The sequence below is a fragment of the Synchiropus splendidus genome, chromosome 6 (assembly GCF_027744825.2).
Source record: "Synchiropus splendidus isolate RoL2022-P1 chromosome 6, RoL_Sspl_1.0, whole genome shotgun sequence".
In the NCBI taxonomy this organism is placed as follows: domain Eukaryota; kingdom Metazoa; phylum Chordata; class Actinopteri; order Syngnathiformes; family Callionymidae; genus Synchiropus; species Synchiropus splendidus.
Window position 1 is genome coordinate 689,798 of NC_071339.1, and position 17,563 is coordinate 707,360.

The 17,563-nt window shown below is 48.1% G+C and overlaps 2 protein-coding genes across 3 annotated transcripts in view; both read left to right on the forward strand.

The window, feature by feature from the left end:
- Window positions 1-2,956, forward strand: part of fhit (fragile histidine triad diadenosine triphosphatase) — a 133,522-nt gene extending 130,566 nt beyond the window's left edge. Inside the window, exon 7 of the mRNA XM_053867541.1 lies at window positions 981-2,956. Coding sequence (XP_053723516.1) covers window positions 981-1,151 — 171 coding nt within the window. The 3' untranslated portion in view covers window positions 1,152-2,956. The remainder of the gene's footprint in view (window positions 1-980) is intronic.
- A 1,522-nt stretch (window positions 2,957-4,478) lies between these two features.
- nucks1a (nuclear casein kinase and cyclin-dependent kinase substrate 1a) lies at window positions 4,479-16,041 on the forward strand. 2 transcript variants are annotated; one of them, XM_053869016.1, is made up of 8 exons: window positions 4,479-4,768; window positions 7,174-7,220; window positions 8,156-8,246; window positions 9,894-9,940; window positions 10,003-10,167; window positions 11,753-11,902; window positions 13,826-13,978; window positions 14,934-16,041. In XM_053869016.1, the coding sequence occupies exons 1-8, from the start codon at window positions 4,752-4,754 to the stop codon at window positions 15,182-15,184; spliced, it is 921 nt and encodes a 306-aa protein (XP_053724991.1). In that variant the 5' UTR covers window positions 4,479-4,751; the 3' UTR covers window positions 15,185-16,041. The 2 variants fall into 2 exon arrangements, with proteins under 2 accessions (XP_053724991.1, XP_053724992.1); XM_053869017.1 differs by lacking the exon at window positions 11,753-11,902.
- Window positions 16,042-17,563: the final 1,522 nt, after the last annotated feature.

Consider the following 17,563-nt stretch of genomic DNA (forward strand, 5'->3'; position numbering starts at 1 on the left):
TGTCCCGTTAGCTCCATACGCATTCTTTCTTTTTCCATTCATTGTAATGGGAAACATTGATTCAGATTTCCAACAATTCGCTTCTCGAACGGCTGTCTGGAGCGGATTGTGGTCGAGAACTGAGGTACCACCGTACTTTTATTTTAGCATGAACGACAGCTAGAAAGTACGTATTCATTCATACACAGTTTCATATTCCTCTGAAGTTGTGTCCTTCATGAGAATTTGGAACCGTAGCTGCATCCATGAATTCACATTGACTATCACATGTTGGGACGTGAGGTGATGCTCACAGTCAGTGGAGTTGTCGATATATTGGAAGCAAAGTTATTTTGTCTCAACATCTAAAGTATTCACTTTCAATGTAGCCAGTGGAGTGTGGTTATTTTCAGTCGTGTGGGATGCTCTGCTGGTTCCTCACGGCGCCGACCCTCCTGACCACAGTGATGAACCTTCTGCTTGTTTCTACTGACTCCACCTGTTTATAACTGAGGGTCGTGAGAGTCGCCATCATCATATTGGCTACATGATAGTCAGAACGTGCCTCTAAAACTCTGGCGCCCCCTCCTGGCCCGTCGCCAGTGTCACATGAAGGACAGGACTTGCTGTGCTTCTATTTGGGTTTATTCTATATTACTATATTCCTGTCTCCCCCCTCAGCGTCGCTCATCTTGTCGGAAGGCTCAGCTGCACCTGGTGTGTTCTGACTGCACATGGAGGAATGAGGAATCCCAGGTGGTCAGAGTTGCTCCTGTGCTCATCTATTATGAATTGCATTGGTTATGACTGTAGTATTATCACCAGTATTATTTATTTGTTTTCCCCCTGGCGTCTGACTTTGGATTTTGTTTCTTTATTGCCAGTCTTCTGACCAAAAAGGCTCTTTTGTTTTGGAATCCTCCACCGTGGTCCTGGTTCATGTGGGATCCTGTGACTGGTGTTTGGACCGTTTATGACCTGACCGTGTCCATGTGTTGCAGCATACTGATTCTTCACTTGAGAGGACAGAAACTGACGCCGCAGCAGAGCAGAACAGAGAGACAATAGGCACGAGAGTGAAGGCATCCCATCCAGCCCTTCTGCCAGGTGGCGCCTCCGTCACTGCATCGTCTATCTGTCAACATGCATCGGCAGACATTCGTCTTCGCTGAAGGTGATGGGGTATTCAGTGCCGGGGAAAGGCATCGGTTTGTTTTTCACAGAATGGTGTTGTGAATTTGGATTAAAGTGGACAGAAATCAACGGCACATCCCTGGTTGCCATGGCAACACACCTGCACCTCGCCACAGCTTCATCCTTGAGCGTGGAGATGTGCGAGGAAAGGGACAGGAGAGGCGTCAGCTGCTCGTCGTTTGAGCTGCATCCAAGTCAAGAATATCACCCCCATGTTTGGAAACAGGCTCACGCCGTGCCGAACATCTGAAGGTCAGCAGTAGTGTTCCACTGAACCGGCTCATACCTGCCTTGTTCATCCATGAGCGCGTGGAGGGCCGGGTGCTTCGGTGACGCCCCAACATCCTGCACCCCCTCTGCTTCTCCTCTAACACACGGTAACTCACCGCTCTGCATTCTCTCCGGCGTCAGGAGGAGGCGAATTCTATTCTTCTATAAACCGCAATCTGGTGATGTGGATTCACTTCTACTTACACCAAGAGTGAAAGTGCCCTGACTGAAGGCTTCAAACAATGAACACGATGAGAGAGGAGTGCGAGACAGAGGTGTGTCTGAGGCAGACGCCAATACTCGAGCTGTTTACAGTCATGTGTCGCGCAGACTTTAAAGCCAGTGAGAGCAGCGAAGGAAACTCCATCTGCCACCTGTTTACATACGCTGCTATTGTTGAGTCCTGGAAAACGCACACCACCATTTTGGCCACGATTATGATTCCACTGGAGACAACTAGACAGAACATCCGGTCCTCACACAGAAGGCCAGGTCAAAGTCCGTTTTAGTTGAAGGTCTGAGATGTGCACACGTGTGCGCCATGTCCAACAGCCACCGTCCCCTTGTCCAGACACATCACATGTGTGGAGCCCAAAATCTCAGCCTCCACTTTCACTTTCATGAGACGCTCACACTGAAAAGCATTAAGATGCTGCTCCCTGCGGTTCAAATGCACGTGGAAAATCCAACCCATGCTCTCACATGCCGACACAGAACGCGGTCTCTTCCCCTGCCTGGATCACCAATGACTTCTTATTCCACCTGCGACTGCTCCAGACCTGCTGCAGCTGCAAGGCTCCGTCCAGCTCCCACACAACCCCAGTCTGCTGCACTGGATACCTGTCTGTTTGCAATGGACTTTAGAGTGATGACCTTTAAAAGCCATCTGGGTCGCTGAATACATGAATATCAATGCTGACCCCCGACAAGTCGGCCGGGAAGCTCAGCTCCTCAGGAGTGACCTTGCTGCTTCTTCCAAAGTCGAGACTCGCCTGTGTGAAGCAACACGCACCTCCATGTTGACAACTCCAAATCCATACAGACCAGCTTTATGCGACGTTCGTGTTCGTATGATTTCTGTAACCACTGTTTTTGTTTTGGCTAATATATCAAGTTAAAACATGATTACTTATTTACTTCCCTCGGGTTACACTGTAAAAAAAAAAGACAAATTGAGATAACTTAAATTTTCAAGCCTTTGCAGTAAGATTTTTGAATTGTGACGTATTCTTTCCTTTTCTCAAGTGACATTTCATTGCTCTACCAATTACATTTCTGCTGTTCTGTGAATTGCTATTACCGCTTCATTTTACCAATATAACCATATTTATTACTATATTTATTTTCTCAGTCGCATGATTCATCGGTTTACTGTGACGGTTATGCAAGTGTCCACTTGAATGGAAAATATTGTGCCAGCATGACACATCTGCGTTATTGTTAACCACCACAGGCATCCGTTACATGGTAGAATAAAGATTAAAAAAAGAAAAGAAAACGCTGAACACTGCTCTGGTTTTAGAGGAGGTTGCTCCTGAAGATGGGACGAGCAATGGAGTCGCTGTCGGAGGACTGTGTCGCACCTACTGCATCGGTGCAGAACAGGTCTGTGGTTTGGCAGCATGTGCCAGATCTTCCATCAGCACTTGCTGTACGCGCTCCATATCTCATATCCAAAGGCCCTCAAGTTCACTTTCTTACTTCATGTAAACTGGCTCTGCTTGTACTCAGCTGCAGAAGAAACTCCTTCTTTAAATCAAATCGATCTTGAGTCCGACAGGACAGTGACCCCTCGTGCCAGGGCGACATCAGGCTCGGCAGAATGAAGATCCTGGGGTGGCCTTCTCAAAGTCCTGCTGAAGAAACAAGTCCATGCTGGACAGCCGACCCATTTAACTAAACTTCATCTGTCCATTCTCTGAAGAGGAGGGGTCAAGGATGAAACCAGAAGCTTGTCGATGGCCATCAGAAGCCTGCCATTCATGTGAAATATACGACCAGTTGCATTGCTGTCTGCATGTTGCTGACACATCAAATTTTTCAGTGGACCCATGATAAATCCATAGGAGAACCAAATTTCATGGAGTTTTTTTGTGAAAAATGATAATAAAAATAAGCGTTGTGGAGATTATTGGAAGCTGAAGACGGCCATGGCACGTCACATCCATCAAAACAGGCCTCTTCACGGATGTGCACGGAGGAACATGGGCCAGTCAGCGGCGTGTGATTGGCATGTTCTGCCACCGAGGAGTTGTGGGGGGCCTGAGTCATACGTCGTATGATTTTGAAATGATATGCTTGTATTTTACTGCTGCACCTGTGCAGGTGAACCGCTGAGAAAACATGTGTGGATGTTTGGTCCAGAACCCGATCACTGCTCTCTCTCTTCCTGAGGTGGAAAGGTTTCCAACAGGCGACGGCCGAGCGTCTGCAGCATCGAGCCGTGTGAAACGTGCAGCCCATTTATTGAACTTTCTCCCTCGCTGGCCGTGCGTCCTATAGTTGATGTCCACCATGACGGAGGCGGTGAATATAGAGAGAAAACACTGTCCAAAGGTTTGACTGGGGACATGCGTGGACCGAAGCTGCCGGTGAACGGTTGACATGGGCTGGGATTTAAAGGCCAGGCAGCGGGCCACTGATGGCATGACGACACAACACACTGTGTTCCTGAGACTGTGCTCTGCAGTCTAGCAGCTTCTGATCTCCACCAGTCTGCAGCACTCTCAGCCCCACGATAGCTTCAGGCCAGACGTGTGAATGCATGTGCACAGGCGAGGGCACGGCTCCTGGCTGCGGTGTCGGCGCGAGCACAGCCTCGGTGAACACGGAGCGAAGCAGCTCTTTTTGTTTTCTTCATGGCGTCAATTCAACCGAGGCTGCTCGCGGAGGTGGGGACGTCTGCGCTGGAAGAAGAGCGAGGAGCAGCCCCGGCCGCCAATGAGAACGCCGGCCGCCCGTTCAAACGCACCAATGAGCGTGGCGCGACGCCGCGCCTCTCCTCTCAGGGCTCTGAATGGGCGGGGTTTGTCACCTAGGGCCCACCTCCCACTAGGCCCCGTTTGGTTGCGCACAGGCTGCAGTTTCAGTTTGTTTTATTCACCATTTTGTGACGCTGTAGGTGAAAAAAGAATATTTGCGTTTGGCGGCGAAGGCACCAGCACGCGGTTCTTTTTCAGCCGTTTGCTCGGACAGGGGAGTTGTGCGTGGCGCTTGCTCCCTCGGCGGGAATCTGCGTGTCTTGGCCGTGCTTTTTTTCTTGGCTGCCCTTTCTTCCATCCTGAACCGCTCCAGCACATCCCCGCACCATGGCCCGACCAGTCCGGTAAGCGAGCTCGGCCTCCGCGCTGCACGACCCCAACACCCAGCGCTGCCGTCGGCGGGAGCGCCGCCATGTTGCATTTTATGACCTAGAAACGGGCGTATGCGGGGCGACGCGGCGTGCTCGTTTCCATTTTCTCGGCGCTGCTCTCTAACATGGTTCCCGGCGGTGCGGCCAGCTCGCCACGGCTCCTCTCGCCGCCATTAGCGCGGCTCTCCCGCGGCCGCTGGCGAGCGGGACACGGGCCTGCGGCGTGAATGTGTTGCTACGATTCAGGGGAGCCGCTTTGTGGGCTCCCTATCGCCAGGCCTGCTCATCGTTTCCCTCCCCGACTGGAGCATGCGAACATGGCTGCTGCCCATTCATCCAGCGGAGCCTCCGCACCGCCGATCCCGCCCCCGTCATGCACTCGCTCGCCTTCACGGCCTGCCGTTTGTGTCGCAGCCGTGTCTCGGCCTCATTGTCTTTCTCTGCCTGACGCAGTGCTTTGATACCTCCTGCTTTCAAACGTGTGCTTTTTCTCATTTGCGCTGAAAAGCACATTGCCACTTGTGGCGTTAAGTGGGTGACGTCACGGGGAGGCGGGGTTTCGTCTTTGTCACGCCCCGAATATGACCGTGTCCACCCGGTCTGGGCGTCTGACCTCACCCCCGACTGAGTACTATATACTTCCAACTATCTGCTTATGTGTAATCCAGGGAGGCACCCAAGTAGATATTTGTGGCCAGAGCCCAATAAAGACTGAGAATGCTAAATGTCAAATAATAATTTTAATTATCAACAATGGCATAAATGGTCTGGAATACATTTTATACGTTTTTGTATATATATATATATATATATATGAAGAAGTGCAGGTGTGTAAACTATTTAATCCTACATTTTTTCAGAAAGCTGGTAAAATGCTTCTTTTGTCTTTGTCCATTTGGATCGGATTGTCGGATTGTCTGTTCTGAGGCCGTGTGTCCAACATCAGCCTCCATCTTGCCAAAGGCATGTCATATTTTTGACCTTCTACCACTGTGGGTGGGCAACATTGGCAAGTTCAAGTGAAACGGTAGAAACCGATAGATGACGCCCATCACTAATGCAGAGTGGACAAAGACGAAGCCTGTTGTTTTTTTTGTTGCTAGTTTTCTTTCTTTGTGGTTTCACCAGCGATAATATTAGTTCTTGTCAAACTATGCAGTGAATGACGACATTTGGACCTTTGGAATCATAACAAAGGCTTCTTCCCAGCGCTCCAGTGGACCCTACACAGGCTAAGGTGCCAACGTGCAGTGAGGTGTGACTCGCCATGTCGGCGCTCCCTCGTGGTCTGTCGAGAAAGACTCTGCCCGTTAAGCTAGACGTTAAAGGGGGTGAGCGAACAAAGTAGAAGGCGCTCTGCCCTCCACCCCTTCACTCTCCGAAACATCTTCTCCCCTCTGACACACTGAAAAGAAAATAGTGTTGGAAACCCTGACACTGTGCAGTATTCACCTCCTGTAATTTCTGACTATAAGATGCTGCTTTCTTCACATGCTCTAAACCCTGCGCTGAAACGACATGGTGATGTTCTAGTTTGAAGTTACTGCCTTAGGAAGTTCTCCCCTGTCTGAAATATCAGCTAACGGGAGGCAATGAGTGCGATCCCACTGTTACGTCACAGTGCGCTTGACTCTGACTCCGCCCACCTTCTTATTAGACAGTTTGCTTTGTGTCAGATCAGAGGTGTAATGCGTGATTCAAGTGTGAACTGGATGCAACCGTTTTTGTTGTGAGGGGCCTACGCTCATCTTCTAATGTGAATATTTCCGCTCATAGAGAGTTGCAAAAAGACGTCTTAAAAGGCATTGAAATTGCTCAAGCCTTTGTCTGCTTGTATTTCCGACTCAGCTCTGTTGCTGTCATCTGCAGCGCACAGCTCCAAGAACACGCCTGAGATTTCATTAGTCTGGTGTGACGTTGGTTTTCACCGTAACTGTCTTGATGCTGGACCCATTTTCAAAACTTGCTCGGAAGTAATGTGACCAATCAGGTCTTGAAATTCCTGTCTGAAACATTTTGTTGTATTTTTAGAATAAAACAGCCATGACACTGCTACAATGAGGAGGAAGCAATTCCCGCCCATCACTCTTTCAAAGAATTCCTGGCGGGAACCCTGGTCGTGTTTGTCATGCAGTGTTATTCAAGAAATGATTAGACAGGCGGGTGCAGTGGACCGCGATGCATAGTTTGTTTCCGAAGGTTGAGGTTCAGTTCCGGTGTACTGTGTAACCAGGTCATCGTAGACCAGGTCCTTGTTGCATGTTACCGACTTTTGTTTTCACTTATTTTGTTTGGATTGAAGCCAAGATGACTTTCAATATTTTGCATTATGTGGAGGACAAGGTGTCAATTCATCCCTTTTCTTTTTGTTTTCTCAGGAATAGAAAAGTGGTGAACTACTCACAGTTCAACGAGTCTGACGCAGGTAAGAAGTGCTTTACGAGGAGACTATATTGACATGTTTTATGAACCCTCGCTGGGTCACATGGGTGACACTGGTCCCATCGTAAAGAAAGTAAGTAGTCCTAAAGTAAATAAATGGTAGTAAGCCTAGAATATATACATTAAACTGTTGCTCAGGCAATTGGCATAGATTCAAGTACATCAGTAGAAAGAAGAAATGCTGTTTTCATTTTTGAATAAAAATGAATATCCATATATGGCCATTTGTTGTGATTTTGAAGAGGCTCTCATAAGTGGGTGGAAAGCCGGCGCCATCTAGTGGCATCATCGGAGGCACCAAACACCGGTGCGCTGTGCACCGAAGCGTTGGAAGCAGACGCCATATCAGCCAATAATGAGGGATTTGTCAACAGTTTTTGAGGAAGGAGAGCAGCTTCATGTGAACCCAGGACTTGTTTTGATTCCTACCACGTCGTTGTGGAATCAACGACTTGCACTTGGCTGAGGATGAAGTGTCTCATGGTGAAGCATCTGAGATGGACGGCTCCCAAACACAGAGTGTGATTTAAAAATCCATATCAAATTGAACTCCCTTAAGAAGGCTCAGCAGCAACACAACATATAATGTGTGTGGGTAAACAGAAGGACCGTTTCTCCGGGCAGCAGAGCTGCTGTTTTTGGACGCTGGTATCAGCATTTGCTCTTTGGGTACGTTCGAGAAGTTGCTTTGTAACCAGTTTGACACAAATTTACCAGCCAAAAAAAGATTCCTGTAGAGCAGCGAAATGGTCACTGCAGAGAAAGGACACTGCCAATGGTTGTCACCAAGAGAACATCCAGCTCTCATGCTACGCTTCGCCATTTCTCCTCTGACTCTGACTCTGAAGCTGAAGAGCTGTTTCACCTGTGAAAGAAAAAGGTTGTCTTAGTGACAGACTGTCCTTTTCTTCTTTGCAGACGAGGAGTATGGTGAAGACAAGCCGAAGAAAGTGCGAGCAGCCCCTCGTGAGCCCAAGCACAAGCGCTCGAAGAACTCGCAGGAGGACAGGTAAGTGCTCTTCTATCTGCTAAACGCTTGTAATGGGACATTGTTGAGGCAACACCGCTAAAATTAGTCAGGCAAATGTATTGCTACAGCAGCAAAAAGCCAAAAGGTGTCCGCAAGGTGTTTTGACACGATGCTAAGGAAAGGTTTGAGCCTAGAGTGCATGCTGGCCAAAGTTCTTTAGGCAAATCACACATGACCCTGTCCACATGATGAAAAATGCTTCTTGGAGTTTTGGGGGCTATTTACACTGTGGGTTCTGTCTCGGGTGCGCCCCCTGCTGGGCAGCCTCACACCTCTGTGCCTCAGGCCATGTCCTTTCTTTTCTTCCCAACTGGGGGCGCTCTGCGCAAAATAGAAGGTTTGTGACCTACGATGAAGCAGGTCTCTAGGAAGTCGTCATCAGCTGCGCGACACAGCCCATACCTATTTACTCACCATCAGCTTGACCTCCTGATTTCTGTCACTTCTTAGCTCTACGAGTTGTCCTCCCCTCAGACATGAACAGAATGTGGCATTTCACAGCCAAAACTAAACATGAGAGAGTCTCGTCATGTTGGTTTTACAAGGAAACAGCAGAAACAAGCTGCGCCATACGGAGCGTCTGGATTGGTCCTCGCTGCTCTCACGACACCTTGAGCACAGTGAGAGAGATGACGAAGGTTTTAGTCAGTGAAGTCCAGATCCAGACGTCAGAGATGATCCATGAATGGTCTGGTGATCTTCAGTCACTCTTCCCTCCTCACTGTGCTCCTCATGCAGTGACAGCTGCAGATCACAGCAGTGAGAACAGTGACTGTAGAGCGCAGCGTGATTCACTGAAGCAACTCTGTCTGTCAGTAACATCAGGTGTTGATCAGCCTAATAAAGGAGAAAACACCTGTCCTTATCAAACCCCGCACACACCTCCAGTCCTGGACCTCTGCGCTCCAGTTCCCCAGCACCAGTCTCCTGCAGCTGAAGCTGCCAATGTGCTTTTGAGCCATGTGGTCCACCCAGACAGCCATCAGACCCCTCAATCATGTCTGTGTGGTGTTGCGCTGAGACGAGAAGCTCACCCCCTGCAGGGAGCTTGTTTGTTGGCATTGCCTACCCTTGAAGTTGGAATTTCAATCTTATGAGATAATAATACACTTGAGCGCCGTCTGCAATCATGGCTGTACTGTTGCACCACGAGATGGCGCCAGAAGCGACCGTTTTAACTCTCGTTGGTCTTCCTGACAAGTGAAGTATAAATGTACATTCAATGAAACTATGCAAGCGAGATTACACACAGTGTTTCACCTGGTGTCTTACACAGCCTGGTCGAACCCACGGAAAATGTATCCACACATGTTCCAATTCATTGCACCACCACTTTACTGCCATCTTGGCCTGTACTTGCATGTCGTTCACGTTTGAGCTGTGTTTGAGGGTATGTAGCAATATTTCTTCTCTTTTTCAGTCACTCTTTTGACAGCATTGTGTGCAGAGCACAAAGTGTTGAGTTCTCTCAGCACTTTCCTCGATGACACGGGGAGTTATTTTTCAATAACAATGTTGTATTTCCCCAAAAAGAAATCCAACCTTCTAATTGCTCAATGTTTCAATTGGTTTTTCCCTTTTGATAACCAAATATAATATGATCTGGATTTCTCTTTTCCTTTCCAGTGAAGACAGCGATGGCAAGCTCTCAAAGTCCAAAAATGATTCAGCAGGTAAGTCCTAATCTTTTTTTGCAGCGTGTTAAGAGGAGATAATTACAAGCGCTCTCCTGCAGATGACTTTGGCAGTGAGGAGGAGGAGGAGGACAATGACTTTGGAGAGGAGGAAGAAGAAGATGAAGATGGAGGAAGTGACTATGAAGAGAAGAAAGGAAAGAAGATGAAGAAGGCCAAGATAGAGAAGCCCAGCAAGAAAACTCCCAAGAGGAAACGAGCTGCAGGTAATTTTGTCTCTTTGTTTGGGCGACTCTTGCGGCATGTGTCATGTTCAAATCCCTTCTTTTATCGAGGAGCCTTCACAGTGGCCATAATGAAGTATTAAGCAGAATGATAACATGTCCATCAGGAGTGCAGGAATGCTGTTATCTCACACTGCAGGCTCTAACTTCAATCATCAATTCTGATCCAAGTGGTGATGGAGACACGAATTAAAATGAGTCCCTTTAGTCCGTCATGTTAATGTCAACGAAATGCTGGGATTGCGTGTGTGTGGTGAGGTCACCCCCTGGCTCTGGTCGTCTCCAGTCCTAGAGCACATGCGCAAACTCACACTGCAGCAACAAACGGAGCGCTTTCGTACAAAACTAAGTTGTGATGTGAATCAATTAGAAATGCTTGTGCATCTTATAGAATAGAATCTGGCTTACTTCTCATGTCTGCTCATTTGTTATTTTAGCTTGTTAAAATGTGGCGTGTGTAAGTCAGAAATGTCTGTTTGGAAAAACCTAAAATTCTTGAAAAGGGGCTGAAATGGAGTGAAGAGCAATTCATCACTATTTTGGGTGATTGTCATTATATTACACACATGCGCTGGATGAGACCAAAACATTTGGAACAATGTTGTGGTCCGTTTCTAACTTGGTCAATCCTTTAAAACGTAGTTTCACAGGAACTGTAGGTTTTCAAATGCAACATGTTACGTTTGGTGTCATCACTGAGCACGGTTCCATGACAGTCCAGAACACTGAATTATTGCCTTAGTCCAGCTGAGATCTGACTTATAAAATGCACGTAAAGCTTAGACAGCTGGAGAGAGATTGGAACAGCTTCACTAAGGTAGCATGTAGCCGAGTAGTTTCAGCGTCGCAGCGGATGTAAACAAACTCCTCCTTAGACGTGAAGACGGTCTAATAACATTATATATATATATATGATGAAGCGTCACTGTGGGTGTAGCCTCCTCGGCCGTGGTCCGTGTCTGTGGTGAACACAAAACAAACCTGATATTAGCTGTGTTGTCACTTGCGACGACGCTGATCTGCAGATGTGTAGATTGGTTTTCACCTTCCTTCACTCAGGTCGTTTTGATCTTAAGTTCTCAAGAAGAAGATCAGAGGATGTGAATTGTTGGTTCAAGGTACATGGCCACCACCTTAGCAACTGTTGCTAGCTAATTCGGGGCCAGTTCTCCGAAGTGCAAAACTGCTGCAAATACTCCACATCTATTGTTCTTGTCATGCAAAGAATTCTCCTGAATATTTCATTTCATTCAGAAATGTGCATACTCGCTACCCGTCAGCTTCCCTTGTACTTCCTCTGCTGTTAGTGGAGCTCACGACACCGCCTGTCTTTGCGGAGGTGGATTACTCCTTGTTTGGTTTTCTCTCTCATGTAAACCGGGAGGACATGGCACAGTGGGACTCAATCGAGCCGTAGCCCTACTGTAGCTACTCTCTGCATGTAACCGTGGTCACTGTTTAGAACTTGAGTTTTTTTCTTGGTCTGATGTTGAGGAGCTGCCCAGCTGACATCAAAAGAAATGTGTTTTTCTTGGTCATTTCATTAGTCTACTCTTCGTGTGTATAGATGACAGTGATGACGACAGGGATGTGAGTCGGAAGCGTACAGTGCGTCAGGCAGCCACCAAGGCTGTGTCCAAACAGAGGGAGATTCTGCTGGGAGACGGTGGTAGTGAGGATGAAGAACATGAAGATCCCGAGGAAGCTTACCTGGATCGTATGTATTCACAGATCACTCTGCTTTACCCTTTCAGGACACACTCTTAAATGCTACACCGCCATTTGTATTCCCATCATTATGCTGGGTTATAAGGGGTTAAACAGAAAGAGCAGCCATCATGCATTGCATGTCTGCTGACCCTAATCTTGTGTCCCAGCATGAACCTGCGATCAGGGAAGTCATATTGGGTTCAAATGGTTTAATGGGTGAACATACAGCAGCATGCAAAGCGTATGTCATCATAATAGAGACGGATGAGAGTGAAGGTCAAATCTTGTGTCAGCCCCTGCTTTTTAAACAGTATTTTCATTTCCCAGACAGATCCCCAACTGAGCATTGAACCTTCTAGAATGCCATTGATGATATGTACTGTTTCCTCTGGAATTTCTTTTGTATTATTTCTTTTGAAGCCAGGGGGTACGCAGTAGAAAAAAGTCGGACCACAGACAAGGCATTTTAGCGCAGTTGGCTCTTTGGGTGGGTGCGAGTGTTATGGCAATAATCCTACCGTGTGTTATCAATTATCGTTATGCTGGTTTCTATGAAATGGATTCAGAAAGTATCGACCCCGTCAGCTGTACTCCGTCGGTGTTTCTGGTACAGATGCCACGGTTCCATGCAGAGAGTCGCGCGACAAAAAAGAAAAGAGCTGGGTCAAACCACCAAGCCCAACCGCAGTGGGTTCTCCTGGTTCCATGCAGTGGAGAGATATCCAGACTAGTAACGTCGCCTGTGTTCCTCACACACCCAGCACACTCATGGTCATGCTAAACAGCTACATGCTAGCTTAGCCCAGCTGTTGACCGCTTCAGTCAAATGTCTCTCCCACAGTGGGACGGAGGTGTTCATATGCTTGTGAGAAGTCCAATCTCAGCCGGACTAAGGCAAGAATGAAGGCAGTCTAATCTAGTGATGGAACCGAGAGCATGACTCCACCTCCTCTATGTGTGAAGGAGAGTGGAGGACCTCTGGTCATAGCATCCTTGATAGAAGAATCTCTGTCCAGATGCCTTTTCATATGCAGCCGCCTGACTATTTTACCACGTGATTGCAGTCTGCTGGTTCAGTGTTTCCTGCCGTCATGATCTTAGCTGAGCTGGTGTCATCTGAGTGACTCTGCAATGGTCTTTAAATGCAAACACATTCTCCATTGATGAAACCTCAGTGTCAGTCACACTCACTCACTTTGTGCTTTATATTTAGTCTTTCAGCTCTGTCTGGCACAGCATGTGAATAACCTCTGAATTCCTCAGTTGGTCTACAGCACTTCCATGTGTACACTAGTTTGACATATTTAGCATCATTATACTCGATTATCTCGCAATGTATTGGTCATCAGCCAACAGTAGTGTGATGATGACAAAATAATATGATTTGGGATTTGATTGCCAATCTGCAGTTTCACCCAAAATACCCCAATTCATAGTGTTATTGGGCCTTTAAAAGCAAAACCACTTGCTGGTAGCAAGACTCATGCAGAGGAAGCAGCCAGGCTCCCCCTGGTGGAGAGTCAGGAGAGGCGGTTCTCCCAGGGAGGCTCCTCGCACTGCCACGTCCTGCAGGGTTGCTCTTGCATGTTAGGTTGGTGCTGCTCTTGTCTTTACGACGGCAGCTGTTTCAGTCAATAATATAGATAATATCATAGATATAATAATCTATTATGTTTCCTACAGGCATTTTTTGTTGTCGTTTTCATCTGTATTTGTGCTGTTGGTTCTGTGGCTCCTGCCAGAGCATCTGACATGGAGGGTGCAAATGTGCGAGATATTAAATGGCTCAGTTACTGTAGGGAGGTGGCAAGTGAAGTAGCCAATGTAAGTCGACCTCTCCGGTGTCACATCCCGAGTGGCACCCTGCAGTGAGCAGGCTGGCCGAAGCCCTTCAACCTTTGGGTACTGAGGACCCTCTTTCTTTGTCCAGCTGACGAGTCTGGCAGCGACGAGGACTTCATGGTGGAGGACGATGATGACAGCGATTATGGTCGCTCCAAGAAGAAGAACAAAAAGGTGATCCGTCGGGGGCGGCCTGAGAAGAAGGAGAAGAAATCCCCCAAACCCCGGCTAAAGGCCACAGGTGAGTCCCAAGAGCGGCCCTGCTCCCGCCTCAGCCCGTGGCCCCGCCCCCTGTTAGGAGCCAGTGAGGTGATCCAAACATGGATGCTGTTTAACATGAGCTTGGTTTGGAAGGAGTTCAAACTGTTTGTTACTGTGCTGTGATCTTCCTTCAGAAAGAATTCATCGAATTAGAGAACTTGTGATGAATGAATCTCTGTGAGTCGCAGTTGAATGGCATCAGAATATCTGCCACATTTTCCAACGTGAATGAATGTGGTACATGACTGAATCCAATGATGGAGCCACACAGACAGTGAAACAGCAGAATATTGTTGATTCTGCATCAGTTTGACAACAGCACAATAAATCACCATGGTGGCTCTATTCAAGTCTTTATATCACCTGAGTTCAACTGAAGCTCTTTTAGTGTCTGGAGAATATTTGTCTGAAAATGAAACCTGCCCTCCGCAAGTCCAAGTGACCTATTCTCAGCGGATTCCTCCATGTTTGTTGTTGTTGTTCTCATCCTAGCTGCCACGTGTCTGCTGCATCAGTTACATTTAAAAAAAATAGAAACATTAAATTAAATTGGATTAAATAAAAAAAAAGTTTGTAATTAACTCGTGAAAGTCCCACCACTGTTCCAACATTCTAACTTGTACAGCGCTGTGACAGAGTTACTGTTTTTATTGACTAGGTTCATGTGATGGATAAAGAGAGTTGGTGGGTAACGGTCAGTGACTGGTTCCCCCCGCAGGATAAATTGTGGCTACACCTCACCAGCCTTGTTTATACCTGTGCCAGGCGGAACGGGGGTGCTAGCTAGCATTAGCCCGGCTACACACTCCTGTTGCCCTCTTGCATTTCCACTCATTAGACACATGTCACTGGAAACCTGGAATCGATTTTCAATGAGTCATGAGAAGTTTGAACGTGATTTGTTCAACATATTGTCACATCCTCTCCCCTGTCAGTGACCCCCAGCCCCATGAAAGGCAAGGGCAAGGGTCGCCCCAGTGGCAAGGCTGTGGAGAAGAGCTCACCCAAAGAGGAGGAAGAGGAGGAGCCCGAGAGTCCAGTGGAGGAGGAAGAGGAGGAGGCCGAGAAGAAAGAGGCTTCTCCCGACAACAAGACGACAAAAGAGGCCCCAGGAGGAGGAGAAGAGGAGGAGGAGGACGAAGAGGAAGAAGGCTCGGAGGAGGAGGCGCCCTCTGGAGAAGACTAGACCATGGTACCCCACCCTCCACGTTTCCTCCCAGGTTTTGTTTTGGGTTGTTTTGTTCTTTTGTTTCGCCCATCCTTTATTTTAAGGTTCTCTTGGTCTGTGGTGGCCTGGTCTGGCCTGGTGGACTTTTCTCATTTAGCTCCCCCACATCTTCAGTCCGGACCCGGTCGGTCCCTCACTGTAGGTCGTGTGATCGTGCGCATGCTCAGTTCTGCTCTCCACCGCTGTAGACTTCCGTCCTGGTTTGGCCCCCGGCGCGCGCGTCTCTGTTACAGGATCTCTTGGTGTCGCGCCGTGTTTGGAGGCCAGTGTGGACGGGGGCCTTTTAAAAAGACAAATATCCTTTTAACAGTGGCAAAGTTAGGTCCCTGCAAAGTTGAAGCTCCATTTTAGATGTTTTATTTTCCCCGCGCAGTCCTGAGCTCGTGTTGTGTCGCTGTCCCGCTGCAGACGGAAACCAAGGCAGGTTCATTTGACACGTCAGACTGGCAACTCAAACTGTGACAAGACAGACAGCTTCTGTGTTTTTGTGTTGACTGTGTTTGGGGTATCTCCTGTATGAAGACCTCGGCTTGGTTTCGCTTGTTTCTTCTCTCTTCAGCTGCCTTGCTCTTTTCAAGTCATTCACATCAGGATGTTGCATCTTCATCACCACCTGGTACCAGGCGCCACCTAAATCAGGCTTCTTCTTTTTTTTGTCAAATGCAAGAATAGAATTTTGTTTTTTTCTTTCAAGTCCAAAACAAGAATGTTCGTTCTCCCGTTTGATTCATTGTTCTAATTCTCTTTCAGATCTTTTGTAATGTTTGTTTTTTAAGAAAAGAAATAAAATGTATCTTGATTTTAAAGAAAATGTCGACCTGATCAAAAGTGATTTTTTTATTTATTTTTTTTTTTCGGACCCGAGCAGTCCTTCTCTCTGTGTCGCCTACTTCAGGCCTTTTCTCACCCAGTAGCCACTGAGACCTGGAGACCTCACTGGACCTCTGCAGGAGGTTGCTGCTGCCCTCTGAGGGGCCTCTGCGGGGCGGGGGGTCACTAGCAGTTGTGAAGGGGCTGGTGGTGCCCAGCTGTCCAGTCCTGCTTCAACTCTGATCTTGAATAAAATACTCCATTCTTCCACTGTCGTTCACTTATTAACCCCCGAGGAGCCTTTCCAAGCTACTTGGGGTAACGCACATTCTCGTAGGACTTTTCTCATGGCCATCGCCCTTTCCCCAGCCTCTCCCCCTGAACCTAACCATCCAAAACACATCCACAGGCTCCCCTGAACCAGACCAGTTACTCTGAGGTTTGAACCCTCAAATGTACGAGGCTTAACCTTGTTAGCACCTAAAAAAGTCTGCCTGGATGGCAGACTGCTGTCCAGATGACCCTCTTCCCACTGCTGAGGTCTCGGCCTTCACAGAAAACCAAACGTTCTTTGAGTGGCTGCAGGTGAAGGTGAGTCCTGCTGACAATATTCCTGATATATATGCTGATAAACTCTGTCTCAACTCTTGTCTCCCGGAAATCCTCCTCCTCCTTCTGTGGTCCCGTTCTGCGCCTCTACCTCGGAGGGTCACGACCAGAGGAGTGACGTCTCTGTGGTGGGCGGAGCCTCTTGGAATAGCAGTAAACACACCTGGTAAGGCCAAACAGATGTATCTCATTTATGTCCTGCACTGACGTGAGTGGGTCGACACAGAGATTTGCAATGTTCATGACAAGCCTGAGAGAAATGAAGGACGTCTGGAATTGAAAACACGTCGTCTCAGCGTACTTTGAAGTGAGAGCTTGTAAAACCAGAGCTTTAGCCTTGGAAACGATTTGTTTCTCCCTTTCAAACATGATCTCACGTGTTGCTGGTTATGATCCAGTTCCTCCTCTGAGGTGGTCGGTGTCGGTCCTCTGGACCTGGGGTCAGGGACCGCGACAGAAACCGAAGCACTTGTGCAACAGCTGCAGGTGCCTCCTGAATCCCTCCCCAAAACAAAGCTTGCTCTGTTTGGAGGCCCAGTTTGCTCATCACTGATGTGGATGATGCGGATTCAAACTGTCACAGCGTGATCCGCTGGGATTGACTCAATAGATGAGCTGATCAGAGTCATCGTTTTAGGTCCGGTCCCATGACCCACAACCCCACATATAGGTGGCTGTCCTTCACAGCAGCCGGTGTGAGGTCAGTGCGTGTTTCGGGGAAACCCCGCGGAGACTCGGGACAACAACAAGCCTTGATCCGGTCGGGCGGCTGGTTCCCCTCGCGCGCACCCGCCGCCGCCCCTCCGTCGACACATGGTCAACAGAGTCCGTCACGTGACGGCCAATCGGCGCGCGCCCTTTAAGACGAGCCTCCGCCACTCTCGGCCAATCAGCGGGCAGGAAAGGGGCCCGTTCCTC

Coding starts and splice junctions, on each gene's coding strand:
- nucks1a (XM_053869016.1), top strand. Junction 10,168..11,752: donor CAAGAGGAAACGAGCTGCAG/GTAATTTTGTCT, acceptor TCGTGTGTATAG/ATGACAGTGATGACGACAGG. Junction 11,903..13,825: donor CGAGGAAGCTTACCTGGATC/GTATGTATTCAC, acceptor TTCTTTGTCCAG/CTGACGAGTCTGGCAGCGAC.